The sequence below is a fragment of the Chelonoidis abingdonii genome, chromosome 18 (genome assembly GCF_003597395.2).
Source record: "Chelonoidis abingdonii isolate Lonesome George chromosome 18, CheloAbing_2.0, whole genome shotgun sequence".
In the NCBI taxonomy this organism is placed as follows: Eukaryota; Metazoa; Chordata; order Testudines; family Testudinidae; genus Chelonoidis; species Chelonoidis abingdonii.
The window spans coordinates 10,121,715-10,142,954 of record NC_133786.1 but is presented as its reverse complement, the minus strand read 5'-3'; the positions used below and the strand labels follow the sequence as shown (position 1 = coordinate 10,142,954).

At 46.7% G+C, this 21,240-nt stretch overlaps 2 protein-coding genes across 2 annotated transcripts; one reads left to right on the top strand and one right to left on the bottom strand.

Annotated features, from left to right (window-relative positions):
• Positions 1–91: 91 nt before the first annotated feature.
• On the top strand, positions 92–6,318 carry THYN1 (thymocyte nuclear protein 1). Its single transcript, XM_032802395.2, has 8 exons — positions 92–194; positions 822–905; positions 2,030–2,253; positions 2,796–2,864; positions 3,710–3,802; positions 4,805–4,900; positions 5,819–5,969; positions 6,086–6,318. Exons 2-8 carry the CDS (start codon positions 863–865, stop codon positions 6,127–6,129), a joined length of 720 nt encoding a protein of 239 aa, XP_032658286.1. The 5' UTR covers positions 92–194; positions 822–862; the 3' UTR covers positions 6,130–6,318.
• An 802-nt stretch (positions 6,319–7,120) lies between these two features.
• VPS26B (VPS26 retromer complex component B) lies at positions 7,121–21,019 on the bottom strand. Its single transcript, XM_032802362.2, has 6 exons — positions 20,126–21,019; positions 15,249–15,405; positions 13,158–13,322; positions 11,936–12,111; positions 11,071–11,213; positions 7,121–10,498 (listed from the first exon to the last, which is right to left on the bottom strand). Exons 1-6 carry the CDS (start codon positions 20,346–20,348, stop codon positions 10,352–10,354), a joined length of 1,011 nt encoding a protein of 336 aa, XP_032658253.1. The 5' UTR covers positions 20,349–21,019; the 3' UTR covers positions 7,121–10,351.
• Between the last annotated feature and the right edge of the window lie 221 nt (positions 21,020–21,240).

The window sequence follows — 21,240 nt, the reverse complement described above, 5'->3', positions numbered from 1 at the left end:
TGAAGCGCTCGCATTGGCCGCTGGGCAGGGGGCAGGTCTTAAAGGCATTGCACGTTTCCATAACTTTTATTGCCCGCCGACCTTCAGCAGGTTAAAAGGCAGGAAGCCTGGGTCTGCTTCCGCATCCCGAAGCCGCTCTGCAGCCAGGAGCATCCCTGCCCCCGCAGAGAGACGGGCTGCTGCACCCGCAGCTGGTGAGGGGAGCCCAGGGGGCGGAGGGGAGGAGTGAGCCATGGGCAGGAGGGGTAAGGGAGTGAGCCCTGGCATGGGGGGAGGAGGGGAAGCAAGGCATGGGGATATGGGGTAGTGGGAGGAAACTGGGGCCGGTCTGGGGGGCAATGACTGTGCTGCTGTAGTTACCAGCAAAGCTGCCCATTAAGCAGACATCAGGTTGGTCTAACACCTACCATTGGAGGATTCAAACCTGCCACCTAGATCTGCAAGGCTCTGTCCCATGAACCATCCAGTGCTCCCAGTATAGGACACCAACGGCTGGCACCTTGGAGAGAGAATGTTTATACCTTTTCAGCAGCAGCATAGCTGGCGCCCAGTCCGCTGCAGGGGTGGGAGAGAGGGGGAGGTGGACAGGGACAAAGGGAACATTTGCCCCCTCCCCAAACCATCTTCAAAGGGTCCCAGATTATTGTACAAGTGTCCAACGTTAAGCAGTGGATACATTATAAATCACAGCAAAATACTAACATAATAGCATCTTTACTTCTTTAAACTCTCAAAATGAATGGAATGGTTTCTCTCTCTTTTTGCTTGAAGAAGTGGTGACACCAAGTATTTCCCAACCAGTATTCTCCCTCACCCCCCAGGTGCTTCTGCCTGCAGACAAACTAGTTCAAGGAAGCAAGAGATGTCGCCGCCAGGCAAAAAGAGAAGCAGAGCAACAGTGCCAGGTCTGTGCAGAAGTCTTAATCGGCTCAACAGCTGTAGCTTTTTGGCTGCTGAGTTCTCATATTTGGGTGTGGGTTCTAGTTGATAGTGAAAACATGGACAAATACTCTCTGTACTTGCCTGTAAACTGCCCACCTTTTCATAGGCCAGGATTTTGCAGATTGTGTGTTTCTCTTCTATAAATTGTCTGGGAGACCCCTAGGGGCCTGACAGGAGTTTTTCCATCTATATAATAAGGGACCATGTTGTTTCCCTACAGCACAAGGGTGTTGGGAGATTTAATTAATTCATATTTGTGAAGCATCCTTAGATTGTCCACTGTTAAGGTACTCAAAGTCAAAATACTATGTAGCATTGTTATTACACTACTTGCTATGACACAGAAAAGTATTATCAAGTAACTAACCAACTGCATTAGAGGCAATGTGACTTAGCGGTTAGGACACGGGAAGTTGTATTCCCACCTCTGCTATTGATTTGCTGTGCAAACTTGGACAAGTCACTTTTTCTCTCTGTGCCTCTGTTACCCGCTCTCTTGGCTGCATGCTATTTAAGATTTTAACCATTTTCAGGCAGGGACTGTCTCTTAGCATCTAGCACAATGGAGCCTGTACCTGAGGCTTCTAGCTGCTGTAGTACGGATTAAAAATAAAGTACAGTGTGATGTACAATTTTTGTATGTTCACTTATGGACTAATTTACAGAGTTTGGCTGCCTGCGCTCAGTTTTTCATCTGTTGGTACAAAGTAGTCCAGTTGTTGCATTTCATTAGGGCCAGTTTTCTGAGTCAAACTAATACACTATTGTGGCTTTTCTATATTTAAATGACAGTACGAGCAAAACCTTGGCAATCGCTAGACCACAGCTGTCCAACCAACAGTAAAAACTCCTGTTTTTTTAAACCTTGGAACACATTCCAGATATGCTGGAAATCTTTGTAAGTGATGTCAACTGCCTAAGCTAGGGGCTGGGATCCACCAAAAACTCCTTTTCTAGCCAAATATTGTCCCATATCAAGCCCGCTGGGATGTAAGTCACGTGTTTACAGCAATTGGCAAATTAGGAAGCAATGTGTTCTGATTTTTCCACTCACATTGTGGTTTTTTGTTTTTTGTTTTTTTTAAAGATAAGGAGGGGCCTGCTGCTAAATTCACCAAAAGTAAGACTCAGGAGGAGGAAGAATCCATGATGCCTGCAGCTAAGGAGAGGAATTCAAAGCCCGTGGGGAGCGGCACAGGAAAGACTACTAAGGAGGCCTGCCCTAGCGCGCAGGGAAGCAAGCAAGCATACAGCCACTGGCTGATGAAATCAGAGCCAGAGAGCAGGTTTGAGAAAGGAGTGGATGTGAAAGTAAGCACTTGATCTTCCTTACTGTCACCATCCCAGCACGTGTGCTCAGGGATGAGGAGGAATGGAAACTTATTTTTAGCTACAGGTTCTGTTTAATATCAAAATTACCTTTTCTTTCTTTCACAATGAAGAGTCACCCTCTTCTCAAATACCTCTCTCTTTCTGGGAGCACGCACACACAGATTTCATTCTCCTCCAAGCCCAGAGAGATCCTGTAAAAAAGCCCCACCAGGCACTGTGTGTGGAACTCAGTGTATGTACCTTGTGACCACGAATGGTTGAATTGACCTTGCTAGGATTTTTAATCTGCGGCAGCAGGGAGTCTATTTCAGACCTGGTCCTTAGACTGCCAAAGCATTTCCTCTACGGCTTAACTTTCTTTCCTTTAAACCAAGCAGGAACCAAAGCTTTGTAAACCAGACAGTATGGTGAGAGATGCCCTAGAAACATATTCATGTACATAGACAATAAGAAAGGCCTCTGTCCATTAAATCCAAATTATAATCCAAGTCTAACCACCTGTTTTTAATTTGATTGGGCAGTTTGGCATTGAAGATTTAAAGGCTCAACCCAATCAGACAGCATGCTGGGATGGAGTCAGGAATTACCAGGTAAGGAGCAGGGATTGAAGGCCCTGATTGCAAATACAGCATCGCTGAAATATCTCTATTGAAAACAATAAGAAAACAAAAATTAGCTCTCTTCATAAATGCCAAACTGCAGGCAAAATAGATGACGCGTCTACCCTGCCTGTTCCTGTGCCCAAATTCTTCCCCTGCATATGCTAAGCCAATTGTTCCTACTTGCTGCACTTTGGTAAGAGCATATGTGGCTAATTACCTATGGCTTAAAAAAAAATCTCCCCAGACATATTCAGACAGGCCAGTCCTCTGGAAAGTCACCTAGTTTTTCTGTCTGGTTTCAGAAAGAAATATGAAGTCAAAGCAAACAACCCTCATTTCTTGTCTTTTCCTTTCCTCTCCAGTTTTTTCCTGCAAAGCCCCAACTAACCTGACTCCAGCTTCTTGTCTATGTAGTTTTCTGTTTCGGCACACTGGTACAGTGGGAAATCTAAGCACAATTTTGTCTCTTTATAAACAGAACCAGCTTTCCTGCTTGTTCTGTAACAGCAAAGTTTGGACTCCTGCAGTTGCTGAATGAGTATGACAGAGCTGCTGAATTCCAATAGACTTTATAGCTACTAAGACCCTGGGTCTTTAGTCTGTTTTTCTTTCTTGAACTTGGAGGGGGAAAAAAAAAAAACTTCTTGACATTTGTAGTAATGTTTGTACGAGCAAGTCTGCAGCACCAGTGGCCTCCGCACTTCCATTCCTCCTTCCTGTTTCATGAAGGACCTAATGCGGACAGCCTTTGGAAACCTTCCTACAGGGGACATTGCAGGCCCTCCTCAGCTTAATTCCAAAGTTCAGTGGTCTCTTATCTAATCATCTGACAGGCACGAAATTTCATGAGAGACATGAAAGTTGGACAAGAAGCATTTTTCTATCACAGTAACTGCAAACAGCCTGGGATTGTTGGAATTATCAAGGTGAGAACCTCTTGCTAATCCTTGCAATAGTGAAATATTTGACTGCTGGTCTATTGGAAACAGAAGTAAAATTAGCCCTGTTCCTACCTCAACCCCAGAGAAATGCAAGAGTAGCCTAATCATTAGTTGTGAAGAGCCTACAATCACTGGTTCACAGACCAGCAGTGCTGACTCCCCATAGAAACAGAACCAGCTTATGCGAACTCACTGGTTTCATGCTGGAGTGTTTCCAGACAAGGCAATCAAGTTATGCCAGATTTACACCAGTGTCCGAATAGAATGTGGCTCATTGAGTTCCACGCAGTGGTTTGTGCAGTCTTTCGGATTAGACTTGAAGCAGCTGACCTCTGTGAGCATGCAAGATTTTAAGAGTACATGGGTATCCCAATTTCTTGCCCACCATTGCAGTGCACTGGTGCATTGTTGCTCTCAGTGTTTTTTAAAAAGCTTTGGGCAGAGACTGTAAAGAAGCAGCTCATCCCATTAGACTGGAGCTCCTACAGTCATATCCACGGAGCAGCTGGCTAACTCTGCAGCAGTATTGCCCCATTACTCCTCATCAGGATCTTTTGGTGGACACATCTTCTGCTACTAGGAATACTCAGCTGGCTGATCATGGGAGATATAGGCAGAGTGCAGGAACCCCAGTCCCTGAGCATTCATTCTATCAGATGCCCTGCTTCAACACTCAATGACTATCTCCCAAGATGTGCGCTTTTGGCTGCTATTAGTTAGGGCCTTGAATTCTATGCTGTTCTGACTGCAACCTTAGGCAAGTTCCTTAAACCTCTGACTCAGTTTACCCATTTGGAAACTGCATATACCTTACCAAGGTCAGAGGGTGCCTAAATAGCTACTTAGTATTTGTAAAGCGTAGTAGTGAAGGGCATGCTAATGGTGTTGCTTTTGATATGCCCTTCCTCTCATTTATGGTGGGTCAGGAGGCATCAACAACTCTGGTCTTACTCAGGAGTCTCTGCTCTGCTTCCCTTTAAATTTTAGATTGTGAAGGAGGCCTACCCAGACCACACTCAATTTGACAAGAAGGACCCTCACTACGATTCCTCCAGTACCAAGGAGAAGCCCAAGTGGTCGATGGTAATGTATTAAGTTACACACACAGCCAGTTCTGAACATCGATGTGGTGGGCAGAGAAAGGGAGAGAATCTGATGGCCTCCCTGGTCTATCAGAGCCCCTGTTCGAACCTACACCACCTCTGTTATAAGAGGAAATTCATTCCAGTTGTTTTCCTGTTCCTTTGCTCTACCTTGGCCCCATCCTAGAGGATACAGAGATCCATATATCCTTAAGTTCTTACCACCTCACCTGGAAACCCTGCTATCTGAAAACAGAACCTCTAGCCCCTCTGCAGTGCAGAGCTCAGTGGCCAGGGGAGGGAGATGACTCTGCACAACTATAAGTCTCAAGCTGAGTCTACACGAGGCACTGTTAATTCCTCAAGCACAAGAACACAGCTGTAGGGTAGTATTAGACATCAGCTCTACATCCCTAATAAAGGTCTTGTCCCCCAACAAAGAGATGGACTCATTGCTCTAATGCAGGGGCTCTCAACCTTTCCAGACTACTGTACCCCTTTCAGGAGTCGGATTTATCTTCCCTACCCTCAAGTCACCTCACTTAAAAACTACTTGCTTACAAAATCAGACCTAAAAATACAAAAGCATCACAGCACATTATGACTGAAAAATTGCAACTCTCTCATTTTTTACCATCTAATTATAAAATAAATCCATTGGAATATAAATATTGTACTCACATTTCAGTGTGTAGTATATAGAGCAGCATAAAGAAGTCATTGTATGACAGTTTGTGCTGACTTCACTAGTGCATTTTAGGTCATCTGTTGTAAAACTAGGCAAATATCTAGATGAGTTGCTGTACCCCCGGAAGACCTCTGCGTACGCCTGGTTGAGAACCACTGCTCTAATGTCAGTAGTTCTTGTCTGTCTCTAACAACTGTGCTTCCTCGCTGCCCATGTCTCCCCACTCACCAGGTGGACGTCCAATTTGTGCGGATGACTAAGCGTTTCATCCCCCTGTCCGAGCTGAAGGCTCAACACCAGGCACACAGAGCTTCGGGAGGCCCGCTGAAGGACATGACCCTCTTCACCAGGCAGAGGCTCTCCATCCAGCCCCTGACAGACGGTAAGAACCTTCCCCCTACTAGGGAGGTCTCGACAAGATTCCTGCCAAGGAGAACCCCTTGCTTAGGACACTAGTGTGTTCCGCTTTTGACTCTCTTTTCCTGCCCCTTCACCCAGAGCAATTTGAATTCGTCTTGAGCCTTGAAGAGAAACAAAGTTAGACGGACTGCAGCAGCGGGGCCCATCAAGGCTGAAAATTACCCGCCTCCAGCCAGGATCCTCCCTTCCAAATTTATATTCTCAAACCCAGCCCCAGGGAAGACACTGCGAGCGGACCAAAAGGAGGTGTATATATTCACTGTTATTTTGGTGCACTGTGCTTATTTTTAAATAAAGCTTTTTTAAAGTCAGTGATACCTACTTGATTTTTCAGGGATGGGGAAGGGTTTGCAGCTCCTCTTTACTGCAGAGAGAAGGAAAAAAGCTTGCCGTCCTGATTCTGTTTACGATACGCGCTGCCAAGACACACAAGGCTCCTTCCTCTCTTCAGTGCAAACCCTTCTGTGCTGCAGAGGGACAGAGATCTCTCAAGAGCGAGTATACACATTCAGTAGTTGGGCTGCCTGGAGAGTTTATTTCAAGTTTTTAATACTGTAGCCTTTGGGGCCTAATCATGTGGGCTCTGGTTTAATCCTTATGCTGGGCTAGTGATCGGGGGCAGTTCACTTACTGGGCCTGCTCTAGGTCAGGGGTTTTCAAACTGGGGGTCGGGACCCCTCAGGGGGTCGTGAGCTGTCAACCTCCACCCCAAACCCCGCTTGCCTCTAGCATTTATAATGGTGTTAAATACATTAAAAAGTGTGTTTAATTCATATGGAGGGGTCCATACTCAGAGGCCTGCGATGTGAAAGGGGTCGCCAGTTAAAAAGTTTGAGACACACTGCTCTGGGTCCTGGTAAAAGGAGAAAAAAACAATGCACTGGAATTGAATAGCTGTAAAAGTCACCCATCAGCACAGCTCTAGGTGCACTTTACATGGCTTAAAGTGGGGCCAATTAACTTTCCCCAGTAAGAAGCACTTCTGGCTCCACACCCTTAGAGGCAGCACAGTGAGAGAAAAGGCTCAGTTCTTCCTCCCTCAGGTGTGTGCTGAGTGCCTGGCCTGAGGATAGTTCAGAACTGCAATGTAAAAATGACTTGGAGAAACCAATGCACAGCATTTAAAAGCCTAGAATGGCCCTTTTAATTCAAGAGACAAAAAACAAATTTTAAAATACAGCCATTGAAAAGATAATGAATTAAGAAACATGTAAACACTGCAGAGGCTAAATTACAAGTTGCACTGCTTGGTTCAGTACCTATGCATCACTCCCCACAGTGAGAATCTGCTTGGAGGAGAGGGGACATCCACAGCACAGGATAAAACAACCTAGCATGGACTGGGCTGTGAAAGCCACAATAGCTCCCTGCTACTCTTATTAAACAGTTGTCTTTTTCTTTTCTGTAGTTTGAGTTGAATTGTCATGTCTGTCCTCTCAAGAGCCAATCATTACAGATGGGGCAGGTATCATCACCCCAAACACTGGGCATAATAGAGAGCAGGTTCAATGATCTAATCAGAGAAGGTAAAAATGTGAGGAGGGGTGACTCTCACGCCTAGTCCTATGATAGGGGACACGCAGGTGAGGAAAAGTTAGCAAAAGGAAACATTTTCGCTCATGCACCTTTTCCGACTAATCCCTCTCACAGTGACAAGCAGAAGCTGTCTGAAAATCTTCTGGGGAGGGGGATTTCCATCTTGAGGCTATCTCCTCAGGTCCATCACTGATCCTGTTTCACCACTCACCTAATGCAAAGATGTCTTCGCCCACTGGGCTCCTTAACACCAACACATACTACAACCAAGGAAAGTATTCAAGCACACAGGGATTTCAGGATGGCTGTTTTGAGATGAGGCCAAGGGGAGAGTGGGTCAGCCACACAGATACCCTCTGTTACCCCGACGGTCTCCCAAAGGGAGCCTCATCTGTTTTCAAATGATTGTGCATTGCCACGGCACACCTGGATCCCTCTCAATGGGGTAGACGCAGAGCAGGTTAGCTGCCGAAGTGGCATCCACGTTCGTTTGCAACACAAGGCTCAAAGCACACTGCTACCCCTATATATGATGTAACAAAGCAGCTGCCTTTAATAGGACTTTGCTTCAGTCTGAGGGAGGAGACTGCCATTCCAGTCCACAGCAGGGACCTCTCATGTACAGAGGCAGAGTAAGCCATACATCCTCACTACTACAGTGCAGAACATGGTGTGACACTAGTGTTCACAGCAGAGAAGAGGCAATTAATGTCCCCTGGGACAGAGCAGAACTCTCCATCTAGGACAGGAACCATAGCCCTACATGTGACAGAGTGAAAATAAAACTTAGTTTGGCAAGCAGAACACACATTTATCACTGAACTACAGCAACTTTCTTACTACGCAAACATCACCCCCCTCCCACCCAGACCCCACCATAACTACAGGCACCAGGGCACTGTCTCACACACAGCACACTGCAGATGAAGCTTTAACTTCCCAGCAGCAAGAGAACAGCTCTACATCCCACCGGAGGAAATTTCAGATTCAGAAGCAAGCCTGGCAGAACGTCAGGAAAATCATCAGTATAGCTCCCATTAGAGGGAGCTCATGTCCCGGTTTAGTTCAGGTTTCTGTCTCCATATGCTAGTTGGACATTATATTACCTGCTTCCTAGAAAGGGATCTAAAAAGGATGGAGAACATCCAAATCCAGTCGATCAGTTAAATCTAAAAGACCATCTCTGAACTTTAAAGGAGGGCTGAATCCCTTCTGGGTACATTCTCATGATCCCGCTTAACTCAGAAGATTAAATGGAGTTTATTTTAAGAGTGAAAGACATCCCATACGCAGGTCCTCAGACAGCTTCATGCCCAAAGACACCTCATCAGGCCCAACTGATCCAGAGCTGTCTGTATGGAAGCAGAAAGTTTTGCCTGCCATCTTGCTTCACATCAATAGGCAGCACATACAGGCCAGTAACTCCTTAACCAAAGGTGTCCCATTTGCCAGGAATAGTAATAGCCCATCCCAGGCGCTCGGGGGTATTCTTCAAGCCTTTTGCATATAGGTGCATTTAAAGAACACCCCCGTGTCCCCTCCTGTCCCACCCTGTTACCTTTTCAGATAATTTTCAGCCAATCAGGGAAGTCCCCATGAGGTTTAACCGCAGCACCACTGGGGTGAATCCTAGAGACAGATGAAGCAGAGAGTTTCATTCAGATAAACTGGAAACAAGGAGAAAGCCAGAAGGGAAACAGTCCACCATTTACTGCAGCACTTCAGAGGCTGCACAGGCCACTGCACTGATGCTGCTCTCTCACAACGAACACTTTTCCCTGTACAACTCCTTAAGAGACCTGACTGCAACTGCTTCCCACAGCAGCATGTGGAATCTGTACAACCGTTCTGCTATTACACTCTTATCTCCAACATATATAAGCTTCCCAGGACTCAGCTGCACCAGCATGGCTCTATCATACAGCATGGATTACAAACTACAGCCTGACCTCCCAGAGGTGAGACTATCAAGGCTCTGTGCACTCTCTTTCATTGGCCAGTTTCCTCCCAGACTCACACTGCCTAGCAGCTCAGCTAGCTCTCCCATACCTCGTTTGCCCTTTATAGTATCCATACGCCTGTCAATTCCACACTCAGCTGCTATCTGCCTTTTTCAATGTTAACTAATCCCCCTGCCCCCACCCCAAGATGCTGCATCCATGAGCTCCCAAGGCAGGGACACAAAGGCAGCATCATTTGCTACGCTGCACAATCTGGCTCTGATATTCACAGAGCTCATTCAACTAGTTATGTAACTGTATGCAGCAGAAACTTAGCAACAGCATGGGAGTGGGAGGGGAGGGACGGGACAGCAAGCAGGCTACACCTCAAGCTTAAATTCCGCTCACACATACTCCTGCCTTCCAGCTAAAATGCTTCATCAGGCTCCCTCCTCCCACTCACCTCACGAGGGCTTCTCGATGGCAGCAAAATGCCTTTCTACATGCCCGAAGTGACACCCCTATTGCAGAGGAGGAGCATCAAATTTCCCCTTCCCCATCCCCACTGCCATGCTGAAGGGGTCTCATGGCAACAGGATAGTCAGGCAGCCCAATGGCCCCTGCATGTGTAAAAGCAGCCTACCCCAGAGGAATATAGGAGGTTGGGGAGCACTGAGGTATGTTCAACTTTGTGGTTGCTGTAGCTTACATTGCCCCCTCCCCACCCTACTGGTCCTTCGAAGATCAGAATTAAGTCAAAAAACTGATGATTTTCATAAGTCTCTGGTGAACTATTTTCTTTTCCCCTCGTTGCTGCTGCCAGCCCCGGACACTTGGGTTCTGCAGCAGCCTCGCTCCACAGGGCCTTTCACTGCCGGCTGTTGTTTTCTGCAGGTTGGCTGGGGGTCCTGGCCTCGGCATGGGAGGACGTCCCCTCAAACCGCTGAGAGGCAATGGCTGCCTGGTGGGACATGCTCTTCCTCACAATGTCTCCTTTCCGCCATAGCACCACCTCCTGTCAGAACGCAGACAGCAGGACCGTTAGGACATGCAACAGCTACGCTGGCCCCACCCAGGATATACTCATAGGTCTGACCGTCTGCCTAAGCTGCTGGAGCAGTAACTTGCATCCATCCCCATATGCTGGCCTATTCCACCCTCCATCCTTCAGCTGGGAAAAGCCATTACAGCTTCAAGAGAGGGGCCCAGGCAGTGGAGACCTCTGGAAGGCCAGGTGGTAGAACTCCATAGAGGATGGGCCAGAGGCAGCCACTACATGCCAGGTCTGTCCCAGTATGTTGGGCAACACTGCTGTGGTTAATGCAGTGCAGAGAATTGATAAGGGGATTACAGTGGATAAGCCCTCTCTGAGGAGCATCTCTAACAGATCCAGATACACAGGTGCCTTCTCTATCCACACCCCAAATGATCTGGCTCCAGTGGGTACCCACGGAGGAGTATCCTCCCCCCACATCACCAGCCAGGTTGTCCAACATTCTTCTGTTGCTAGTTATAATGGAGCACCTGAAGAAGCACTTGACTGGCTGGCTACAGTCCACCCCGCGGTGCAGTCACACCCTCTCTCACCTGCTGTTTGAAGTAGCGCCTTTCTTCTTCATCTATCAGCACCAGGTTGAGGTAATAACGCACCGAGAACTTCTTATTGATGTCCCTCATAGTGGGCGTCAGCTCATAGCCCGCCAGGAAGAGTCTGATTGGAATGGACTCCCCTGCAAAAGCCATGAGTGTAGGCACAACATACTGAGTCAAATCTTACAAGGACAGCACCAGTACAGTAAGGTAAAACCAGAGCAAGCTAAGGCCTGCAACTCTGTGCCTGAGCGTGGCATACCTTACCACTGCTGGATGGGGGTTTGGCCGAGTGCCCTCAGCTCCCACAGAATAGCAGTTAGCATGCTTACTCCTTAGCAAGGTCGTGCCCTTTGTGGCAAGCATCCTTCCTCCAGTTCAACAGCACAGGGTTCCCTTCGTTGCCCACAGCATTGGAGGAGAGAGAGAATGGAATGACATTCCTTCTAGCTACTGACATGGGAGTTCTAGAACATAACTGCACGTCACCACTGCAGAACACTATCATCCAGAGAGACCAGATCTCTCAGGGGATTGGCACTACGTTCTGAGACCAGGCCCAGGTCAGTAGTGGAAGTCTATTCCTAACTGTGCCACTACTGACTTGCTAGGAGACTTAAAGAAACCAGCACTGTGCCTCAATTTCCCCCACATTTGTAAGCTGCCATGATATTCACCAGTGAAGAGGGATGCACGAGTCAGCTATTATACACAAGAAAACAGGTACTCAGTTGAAGACAGATGACAATTTTATGGGACTCACAATAGGGCCCACATTCCTACAAAAAAATAGTGTCAAACAAGCTCCTGTCCCCCAAAGATTCTAGGAGAGGAATGTAAATGCTTCCCCACCCCTTCTCACCTCTCACAGGTGCCCCATCCATGATCTCATATTTAGCTATTGTGTCATTCTCATGGTAAACATTGGGGCCGGTCCCTGTTGTCTCTCTCTTGATGATATCTATCTCCATGTGTTTGATCTTGATCCGCACCAACAGAAAGTAGATTTTTCCAACAATCACATCTTTTAAGTGGTACCTTGGGAGGATAGGCAAGACAGTCATGATCAATTTTGGTCTCTGCACAACAGAGCAAGAAACAAGTTGACAAGCTGGAATGCGCCTGTCAGACACTTCCCCATTCTCCTCAGGGCCTACTTCAGATTCCCCGGGCACACCAGCCCCATGTTCTGGGTTGCTCCAAGCGATAACTACGCATTCACGCTCAATTCTCTGGACATCAGCAAGTCTGAGTGGGATTACTGGATAAAATAAGGAGACATCTTAGGCTGGACATTCATAAGAACTTCCTAACAACAAGATCCAAGTCTCCCAGTGGAAATTGCTTAGGTAATTTAAAACAACACACTGCAGGAAGACGCTCCAGCACTGGGTGGGAAGGATGGACTAGATGTAGTCTAAACTGGTAATTTCCAACTTCTGTCCCTGGGTTAACAGCCACATAGTCCCACACTTAATCGTGCCACTCTGGGACTCCCAGACTCAGAACAATGGGAGTACTCAATCCGACTAAAATAAACCCACCTTCATACCAATTCTATGCACCCCCCACGTCAGTATGTGGATGCAGATGCCCCATCTGGATAAAGCACATTCCAGGCTGGTGGTGAGAGGGGAGAAATCTAAAGGAGGAACAGGCCCAGCACTTCAATGAACTGCCTGCCATCCACAATAGGGAACAGGGAGAGCTAAGATAAATTACAGGGCCCCACCTGAAGTTTACAACGGGAGCTGCCTCTGCATATCTAGTCAAGTTAAGCAGCCTTTAAGGGTATGTCTACACAACAATTAGACTCTGGCTAAGGGGCTGTTTCATTGCTGTAGACTTCTGGGCTCAGGCTGCAGCCCAGGGCTCTAAAACCCTGCAAGATGTGAGGGTCCCAGAGCTGCAACCTGAGCACAGAAGTCTGCACTGCAATGAAACAGCCTCATGAGCCAGCTGTGGTTTTTGTTGTTTTGTTTTTGCAGTCGAGACATGCCCTAGGAGTACCACCCAGCCTACCCAGCAGGCCGCATCCCCTCACGCAGGGATTTCTACTCAGCAGCCATTCTCAGGACACTTACTTGGATTTGTTATACTCAAACTCGATGTGCAGGCAGTCCTCAATTCCCACCTCCATCTTGATAGAGGAATTGAGCTCCGGGTAGGTGCTGAGTGTGTGCACGACGATGTCCATCTCCTTCACCACGTCGTTTAATCTGCGGCTGACGGTCGCTCGGAGGAAGTACCTGAAAGGAGAACAGCTCATCCATTAGAACCCTGGCAGACTACCTCATTGGGTGCAAAACCCATGGAGGAAGGCATTAGGGTGGAGGAAAGAGCAATGTGGGCTTTGATGGAGCCGCTGAGACTATCTGGTCCATCCAGTCCTGTAATCTGCCTCCTGTAGTCGACAATACCTGATGGTTTAGAAGAAAGTGAAAGTCCTTTGTAGTGCACCTGCTGTACATAGGGGAGACGTTCCAGCCTGAACCCTATTGCTTACTGTCCTAAAGCATGAGACGTGAGTACACTAATCACCACCCAGGTAACTAAATATCCATCATAAAATTACCCAGCCCTCTTAAACGCAGCCACAGCATTTGACTCACTGACTAGATTTCAAGGGGACAGCCCAACTCTGAAATAGGATTTGCAATTTATAAACAACAACACGCAAGCAAGGCATTTCTTTGCATCTAAGCTACGATTAAAATAAGCAGGCCTGATTACCGAACTACTGAAACACACTTAACTGACTCTGCTGGAGACTGAAGCAAATGACCAGACATTGCTCTTTTATTGCCAAATAAATTGGAAGCGTTTGGGAATCAGAAGAGACTTTGGTTTCCCTTATTTTTTAAACAAGAAAAAAAAAATAGAGCAACTCAAGTGAGATGTACTTGCACAAGAGAAGTCATGACAGGCTGCACTTTACTACTGAGCCTGCCTGCACAGCTTCTCGAACTGCACTCAGTACTTGACATGCTGAACCAAGACAGTGCTGCATTCCATTATCACAAGTGTTGATAATTTAATATTACATTTCAGCCAAGGATCAGATGCACAGAGCCTTCGGCTGGCATGAGCGATTGCAGTTGCAGCACAGACAAGAGATATCAAGAAGTAACTGCAGACTGGAGGAACAGAGGGGAAGCCCGAGAGAGAAGCGTGGGTTTTAGAAGAGAGGGAGAAAGAGGAATGACAAAAAGGGCTGAGACCTCCCTTTTCAAACATGTGGCTTTCACAGGAGTTAGTAGATTTTCCACAGATTTTCTAGGCATCCCCACACACAGTATCTGAACTGTCAATCCACCCCCATGCCCTAGTGCTTCAATACGAAATGGGACTATACTGTGACCCCCTCCACACAAACAGCAGCTTGAGGGGCTCAACGCATGCATGCACATGAAGAGCCACAACTGAGTTTAAAAGGGAGAGGCCAGTAAATTGTTTATTTACTAGAGAGATACAGATTAGAAATTAATTTCTTCAGCAGCCTTTAGAAATTATCAGCATTGCCCTGTTCTCTCTACAGGGTTAACTGGGAGTGTGGTGCCCCTCTCAGCTGGGAATAGCATTTTATCAATACTTCCCCCCTGCTGGGGGGAAAAAGCTCGGGCTGGAATGCCTGGGAAATCAGATTTTAGAAATTACTGTCAGCTTGTTTTAAAATGATAGAAAATGGTTAATTTAACAGCACTTCAATCACTTTTCAATGACACGCCCCTCTTAAACAATTTCCCATGGATTTCAAAGGCTGTAGCACGAGCGCTGGTAGCCATGCCCTTTGTGGAGGTGGTTTTTTTAGAGCGCTGGGAGAGCCGTGTGACTACACAAGCCACGTTAAAGTGCTACCGCGGCAGTGCTTTAATATTGCCAGCTTTAATATTGCTAGCCCTATGTTATCACACTGTCAAAGTTGTCAGTTCCCTATTGGCTTTTCAGTTGTTCTTTATTATATTTAAGGTAGATTGTAGTTCTATCCTTCCTAATTCGACTCTTAGACACAGGCATAAGACCCTCATGTTGCTGTACTATCTGTTGGTGTGTGTTTATTTGGGGTACCTTAGGTACTGCAGTTCTTACTAGAAAGACACTGCATGAAAACTAATGGACAGGGAGAAGGCTGAAGCTTGGGAACGGGAGAAACCCAACAGCAGGAGGAGACTCACCGTAACTTCACGTTCTGCCCCGTGTAGGACTCGTACGGTTTTTCCACGTGTGTGAATTCAAAGACGAATGTCTGTGACTGGGTGAACTCACCAGGACGGGCCAGATCCTTCACCAGAGAGACAAATTCATGGTGGTTTCCCCGGTCATAGTAGAGCTCTAGGAAGAGAATACTTGGTTAAGCAGTGCTGCTCACTCCCACAGGAGGTCAGTTTTGGGAGAAGAACTGCAGGAAATGGGCAAGGCAGAAAGGAACCAGTCCCTACAAAGCCTCTTCTTCCCCATTCTATCCCTTCGCCTCCACTTCCCAGAGAGAGAATGTCTCCCTGGAAATCCTGAGGTTCAAACACAAAGGGCCATACTTCATCCAGCCCCAACTGGGCCAGATACACAGTGAATGGAGTGAGCCAGGGTCTAAAGAGGAGAGATGCACAGTTAGGTCCCTGACCCATCACGGGCCCAAGCTCATTTTGAAGTGCCAGTAAAAACGAGAATCCTATTTTGCAGATTGGTTTGTGCATCCTAGAAATCAGCAGTGCTGTTCCCCTCACTGGACAACTCATGTTCGCACAGTGGCTTACGTTCTCCTCTCTCAAGCGCATGACAAAGAGTTCAATACAACAGAAGGAGAGCTCTCTGAATAATTCCATTTAGCAAGTCTAGACTGCTGGGTTCCATTCTTGGGTCTGCCACTAATTTATTGTGACACCCTCAATACTTCCTTCTTTTGTTTGCTTTTGTCCTCATCAATTAAATAGGGTCAGCTACTCATCTCCTTTGCTACATAAATATCTGTAAATTGTTTGAGGATCCTCAAAGTGTCATCCTCCATTGTACAAGTCGAAAAGAAATAAGACATCCCATGAGCTCATGCAAAATATCCAACCCACGGGAAGGGGAACAGGACAGGCTGGGGTCAAAAATAACTGAGAACGTTGATAAGTATTCCACTCCCATGAAAGCAGGTGAAGAGAGAGGAGACAAAAAAAGCAGGAGCGGAGATTCCCAAGATGTCTCTTCAGCTTTACTCACTTAACCCCACCTACAAAAACAAACCAGAACATCTACATGGGGCAGTTTAATCAAGGTTAATATATCCAGACTACCTGCAAAGACAAGGAACCATCACAAAGCAAATCAGCCGCTAGTGTCATCCCTTCTCTCATCGCTTCCTGCAGATCCTCACCTTCAAAGTCTAGGCACTGGACTTCTAACCAGTAAAAAAACAAAGGCCCAAGGCTCCCCGAAAATGGGGAAAGCAGCAACAATGCAGAAGTGTGGGCTACGAGGCTTCCATCTACCACTGATCATGCCTCTCAAAGAAGGTTAAAGCAACAGAAAGCACAGAGGTGGCCCCATTAGCTCCAGGGAACAAAAAAAAAAAAAAAGGTAAAGAACCCCATTGATTCTACAGTATGCCAGCACTCAGCATGTGACCATGCAGAGAAGACATCTTCAAGGGGTAAAGCTAAGCTGATGGCTCTAGGACGGACACATGTATGGCCAGGGAAATGTTAGGGAACAAGGGTATGTGTGGAAGGAAGAGTTGCTCAAACCAGCTGCAGATGACAAGGCAGACATTTTCCTGCGCCCTTCCAATTGTTGCAGCAGTTCTCCAAGCATAGCCATGACCAAGTGACCATCTTTAATATAAGGTGGCCCATAGAAACTACAGCCCCTAGAATGTAATTTTCCATCTTGATCCAAGATAACAAAGTGACACACTGCGGGACCTGTATTCAGCTTGCTATTATACACAAGGGTAAAGGCAATCTACTCCAGTTTCCTGCATGCTGTGCTCCCAGAAAGTTGCCAAAACAGCCCTTTGGTTAGGAAAAGTTTGAGCAACCCTCATTCTTACAATTTGGAGCTGAAGTCACAGTTAAGACCAGGTCAAATATTATCACACGTCCAATGAACCCCACTGCAGAAGCTTTCTGAAGAGCAGTCTTGTTGTTAGGGTACTAGCCTGGGACTCAGGAGATCTGAGTTGAGCTCCCATCTCTGCCACAGACTCAATGTGTGACCCTGGGCAAGTCATTTACTGTGTGCCTCATCTCTCCAGCTGTAAAATATGGGATAACGCTTTGTCTTGCTCACCCTTTTGTCCACCTTACCTCTTTAGACAGGAAGCTCTTCAGGGTTGGAATGATCTCTACTGTGTTTGTACAGCACCTAGCATAACGAAGCCCTGATCTTGGTTGGATCCTCTGGGTGCTCATGTAATACAATGATATAATAAAGCATCTCTCCATTCAACACACCTCCACAAAGAGAGAGGAGGAATGCTCCTTTATATGATGGGGAGGGAATGCAGAAGAGACATACAAAAAGAGACATGGACTCATCTCACGGCACAATGCCAAAGGCAGTGACTGAGTTTAAACTGGGAAAAAACAGACTGACAGCATACTATGCTCCCAGCAACTGTTGCCCAGGAGCTGAGATTGGCACTTAAACCTTTAGAGGAGGAATTGACGAGTTTTCATATTTAAAAAGACATCAGCACGTCAAATGTTAGAAAAAAAATCCCTGTTTGAGTTGTTCAGCAAAGCCAGAGTTTTCCATTAATTTTTTTTTTTTTAATCTACCAACATTTTTAGGATGATCGCAGAGAACAGTCACTGCAGACAGACAGACATGTCCAAAAAGGAAACTGCACTATCCAAACATCAGAGGAGAAACTGTCCTGGACGTTAACCAGAGAATCAGATACAAGACTCCTGAATTGTATTCCCAGCTCCATCACAGACCCTATGATCTTAAACAAATAACACCATTTCCCTGTGTTCAGTACCCCATCTGTAAAATGGGGGTAATGCCTACCTCCTCACCTCAGAGTCTAAATCCCTACTATGAAGCATTTGGAGATGGAAGATGCTATAGACGCACAGTCAGTTATACCATCTTTCAGAATACTCGGGCTGCTTTTTTGCTTGGTTTAAAGCAATATAACTAAGCACAACCTGGACCTCAAGTCTGGATATGAAAGCTCTTTTTATACCTGTAACAGACACATACTACTTATGTAGTGCTTCATGAAGTCAAAGCACTGAGCAAATAAATCAGTCTTCCAAACTCCTCTCTCTATATTATTTTTGGAATATTCAAACACCTAGAAGCCCTAGTTATGGACCAAGACTCTACTGTGCTACATGCTGTACAAACACAGAACAAAAAACCACTCCACCTTCCCCAAAGAGCTTAGAATCTAAGCACTAGTTTTACAAATGGGGAAATTAGACAGGTGGACTGTCCAAGGCTGCACAGTGAGGCAGTGGCGGAGCAGAGAGGAAACCTCATGCTCAGCTTACTCTGGAGATTTTAAACCCAGAGGCAGGTTATAATCCAGTTTCTGATAATGGGGCCTGTTTATATATAATTAGCTGTGCTTTCTCTGAATGCAGAATTATAACATGTGGTGCAAGTGGAGAAAATCAGAAAAGAAGTTAACTAAAGATGGTGGGGCTGGGTGGGGAAAAACGTCAATTTAATCTTCTGTGCCAAGGGGTTTACAAGGAAATGCCATCCATCTCAAGTTGAAAATGTCCATCACACTGATGTGTAGGTGAACAGCTTCTACCAAGATATTTAGAGCAGACAGGGCCATGGATTTAAGATCTTGTCTGGAAAGTCCCACACATGCATGGCACAGTGTTAATAAACGAATAAAAACTGTGCAAGTTACACTAGGATTTATCACTTCTTTTAACTCAGACTAGTCCGCAAAACGTTTGGTTCTTTATAAAAATGGCATAGTGGGTATGGCAAACACCCTCCCTCCTGTTATGGGGGGAGGTAAGCACTTATCTCAATTGGGTTTGCACAATATAAAATCTCCAAATTCAAACTGAAATCACAGACATAACAGCTAAGGTACCAGATGACTTTATATGGATAAGTGGGCTTGGCCACCCCAACAGAATGAGCAGAATCAATGGAGCTGGGGACAGCAAGCTTTGAAAGGAAAGGAAGCTGACCCACATGGGTAGTTGGCTTCTGGGGCAGAGCTCATGAATTGAAATGTGCACATACACCAGCTGGTCTGTTGCCTCATGCCTTCAATCTAACTCTTACCTCCCAAGGCAGCCCTGCCCATCACACAAAATGTAATCAATAGCACAGTAAATGCAGCTAGAGATGTAGCAACATGTTAATAAAAAGGATGGAGAATAATAAAGAACCCACTTTATACACTATAAAGGATGCTGCTGCCAAGATATTACAACTTAAATATAACCCTGGAGGTTTGAATCTGAATTTAAAAATCTCTCTATATATTTCAGAGCTCAGGTCACTGAATGAGCAGAAACAGGAAAATAGGATGAGAGAACAATGACCTGGAAAAGGAGTGGAAATACCTCCACTCTGCACAGACTCAAGGGTATACAACACATGGATTGTCCAAACCTAAAACGGGATTTGAAATAATTTCTGATAATCAAGGGACTTTTCAGTGTAATCACAAGACGATGGGGATCGGAGCCCAGTTTCCAAGAACAGGATGCAGTGTAACTACATTTCCTAGGCTAATGGAAACGGAACCTTGCCAGCGTTAACATTTAAGTATATTCAACCTGGAGGAACTACTAATGCAAAACAAATAAATAAGACTCCATGCAATGCACTGCTATGTATTGCTGCCCTCACCGAAGGTGTTTCATTTTTGAATTTCAGAGGAGAAAGAGCAATCAGACTCCAACCAGAGAAATCACTGCAGGATCGAAGGCCCATGACTGTGTTGCAAGCAAGCTTTAGGAAGCTGTGAGCCCAACCCACTCCTCCATGCTGATACTAATTACCCTTCCCCTCCACCCTCCCAATTAAAGTCCTTGGTGTTCCACCATGCAATACTCACACCCCCTCATTCCCCTCTCACCAATTTGTCCAATGAACTCCACCTTGATGCCTTGGTGCTCCAGCCGTTTGTTTGGGTGCTTGAGGGTGAGGGTGACCCGACCTGATACTGTCTCCCCATCATAGAATAGGAAATATTTCTCCTTCTTGCCCTCTTCAGTCTTGTGCTCAGCCCTGCGCCTGCTCTCTGCATCGCTCAGCACCAGCTCCAACTCCGCACTCTGCCCAAACCCAAAGAAGCTCATCTCACTGCTGGGGAGGGGAGGACAATCCCAAAGGGCTAGTGGGGCTGCTGTGGGGAATGGGGTATAGTACTCCAGGGAGCACTGAAGGAGTGGCGTCTGAGGATTTTGTTTTCTTCAAGGGGCTCAAATACTATGGTGCTGGATGCAGTACAGAAACACAGATAAGGAGAGAGGATGTGGTCCAATTTTGGGGATGAAAACTGAATGGTAAAGAACCCTGAGGAGGGTCAATCCTAGGAAGCTGGGTCACTTCAAGATGGAAAAGGGTTCAGTACAGCTCAAAGGTGCTAGAAGAATATATATTTCTGGGGGAAAGGGATAAAGTAACCTCAGTGCGCTAGAGAGCTTCTGCTGCTTAGGAAGGGAAGTATGTTGCAACCCAGAAGGCTGCAGCTTAGGGAAGGATTGCCCAGTGCAACCAAGAGAGGGCCTAGAAAGCTGTTCAGAAGGGCGATGTAACAGCCTAAGAAGCTGCTGCTGTTTAGGAAACGGATGCAACACAAGGGTCAACTGCGGAGTCTGCAGCCCCTGCTAGGAGATGAATTACAAGGGAGGGCCCCGGCAGCTGCAGACTGAGGGGTTCAATGCACGCCGGGGGGCTCTACTACCTCTTACCTTCGCTACTCAGGAAGGGGTGGGGAGTGCTGGGGAACAAAACAGAAGCACTTACCGCTTGGGGTGGGGGGTGCAATGCAGGAGGGGCACCAGTGCTGAGGGAAGGAGGTGCCACTGGGAGAGTCCCCCCAGTGGGAAGGTATAGAGCGCACCCCGGCGGTGGGGCGAGGGGTGGGGTGCGAGCCGGGAGGGGCCCCGGCGGTGGGGCGAGGGGGGTGGGGTGAGCCGGGAGGGGCCCCGGCGGGGGGGCGAGCGGGGGCTATGGGAGGCCCCGCTG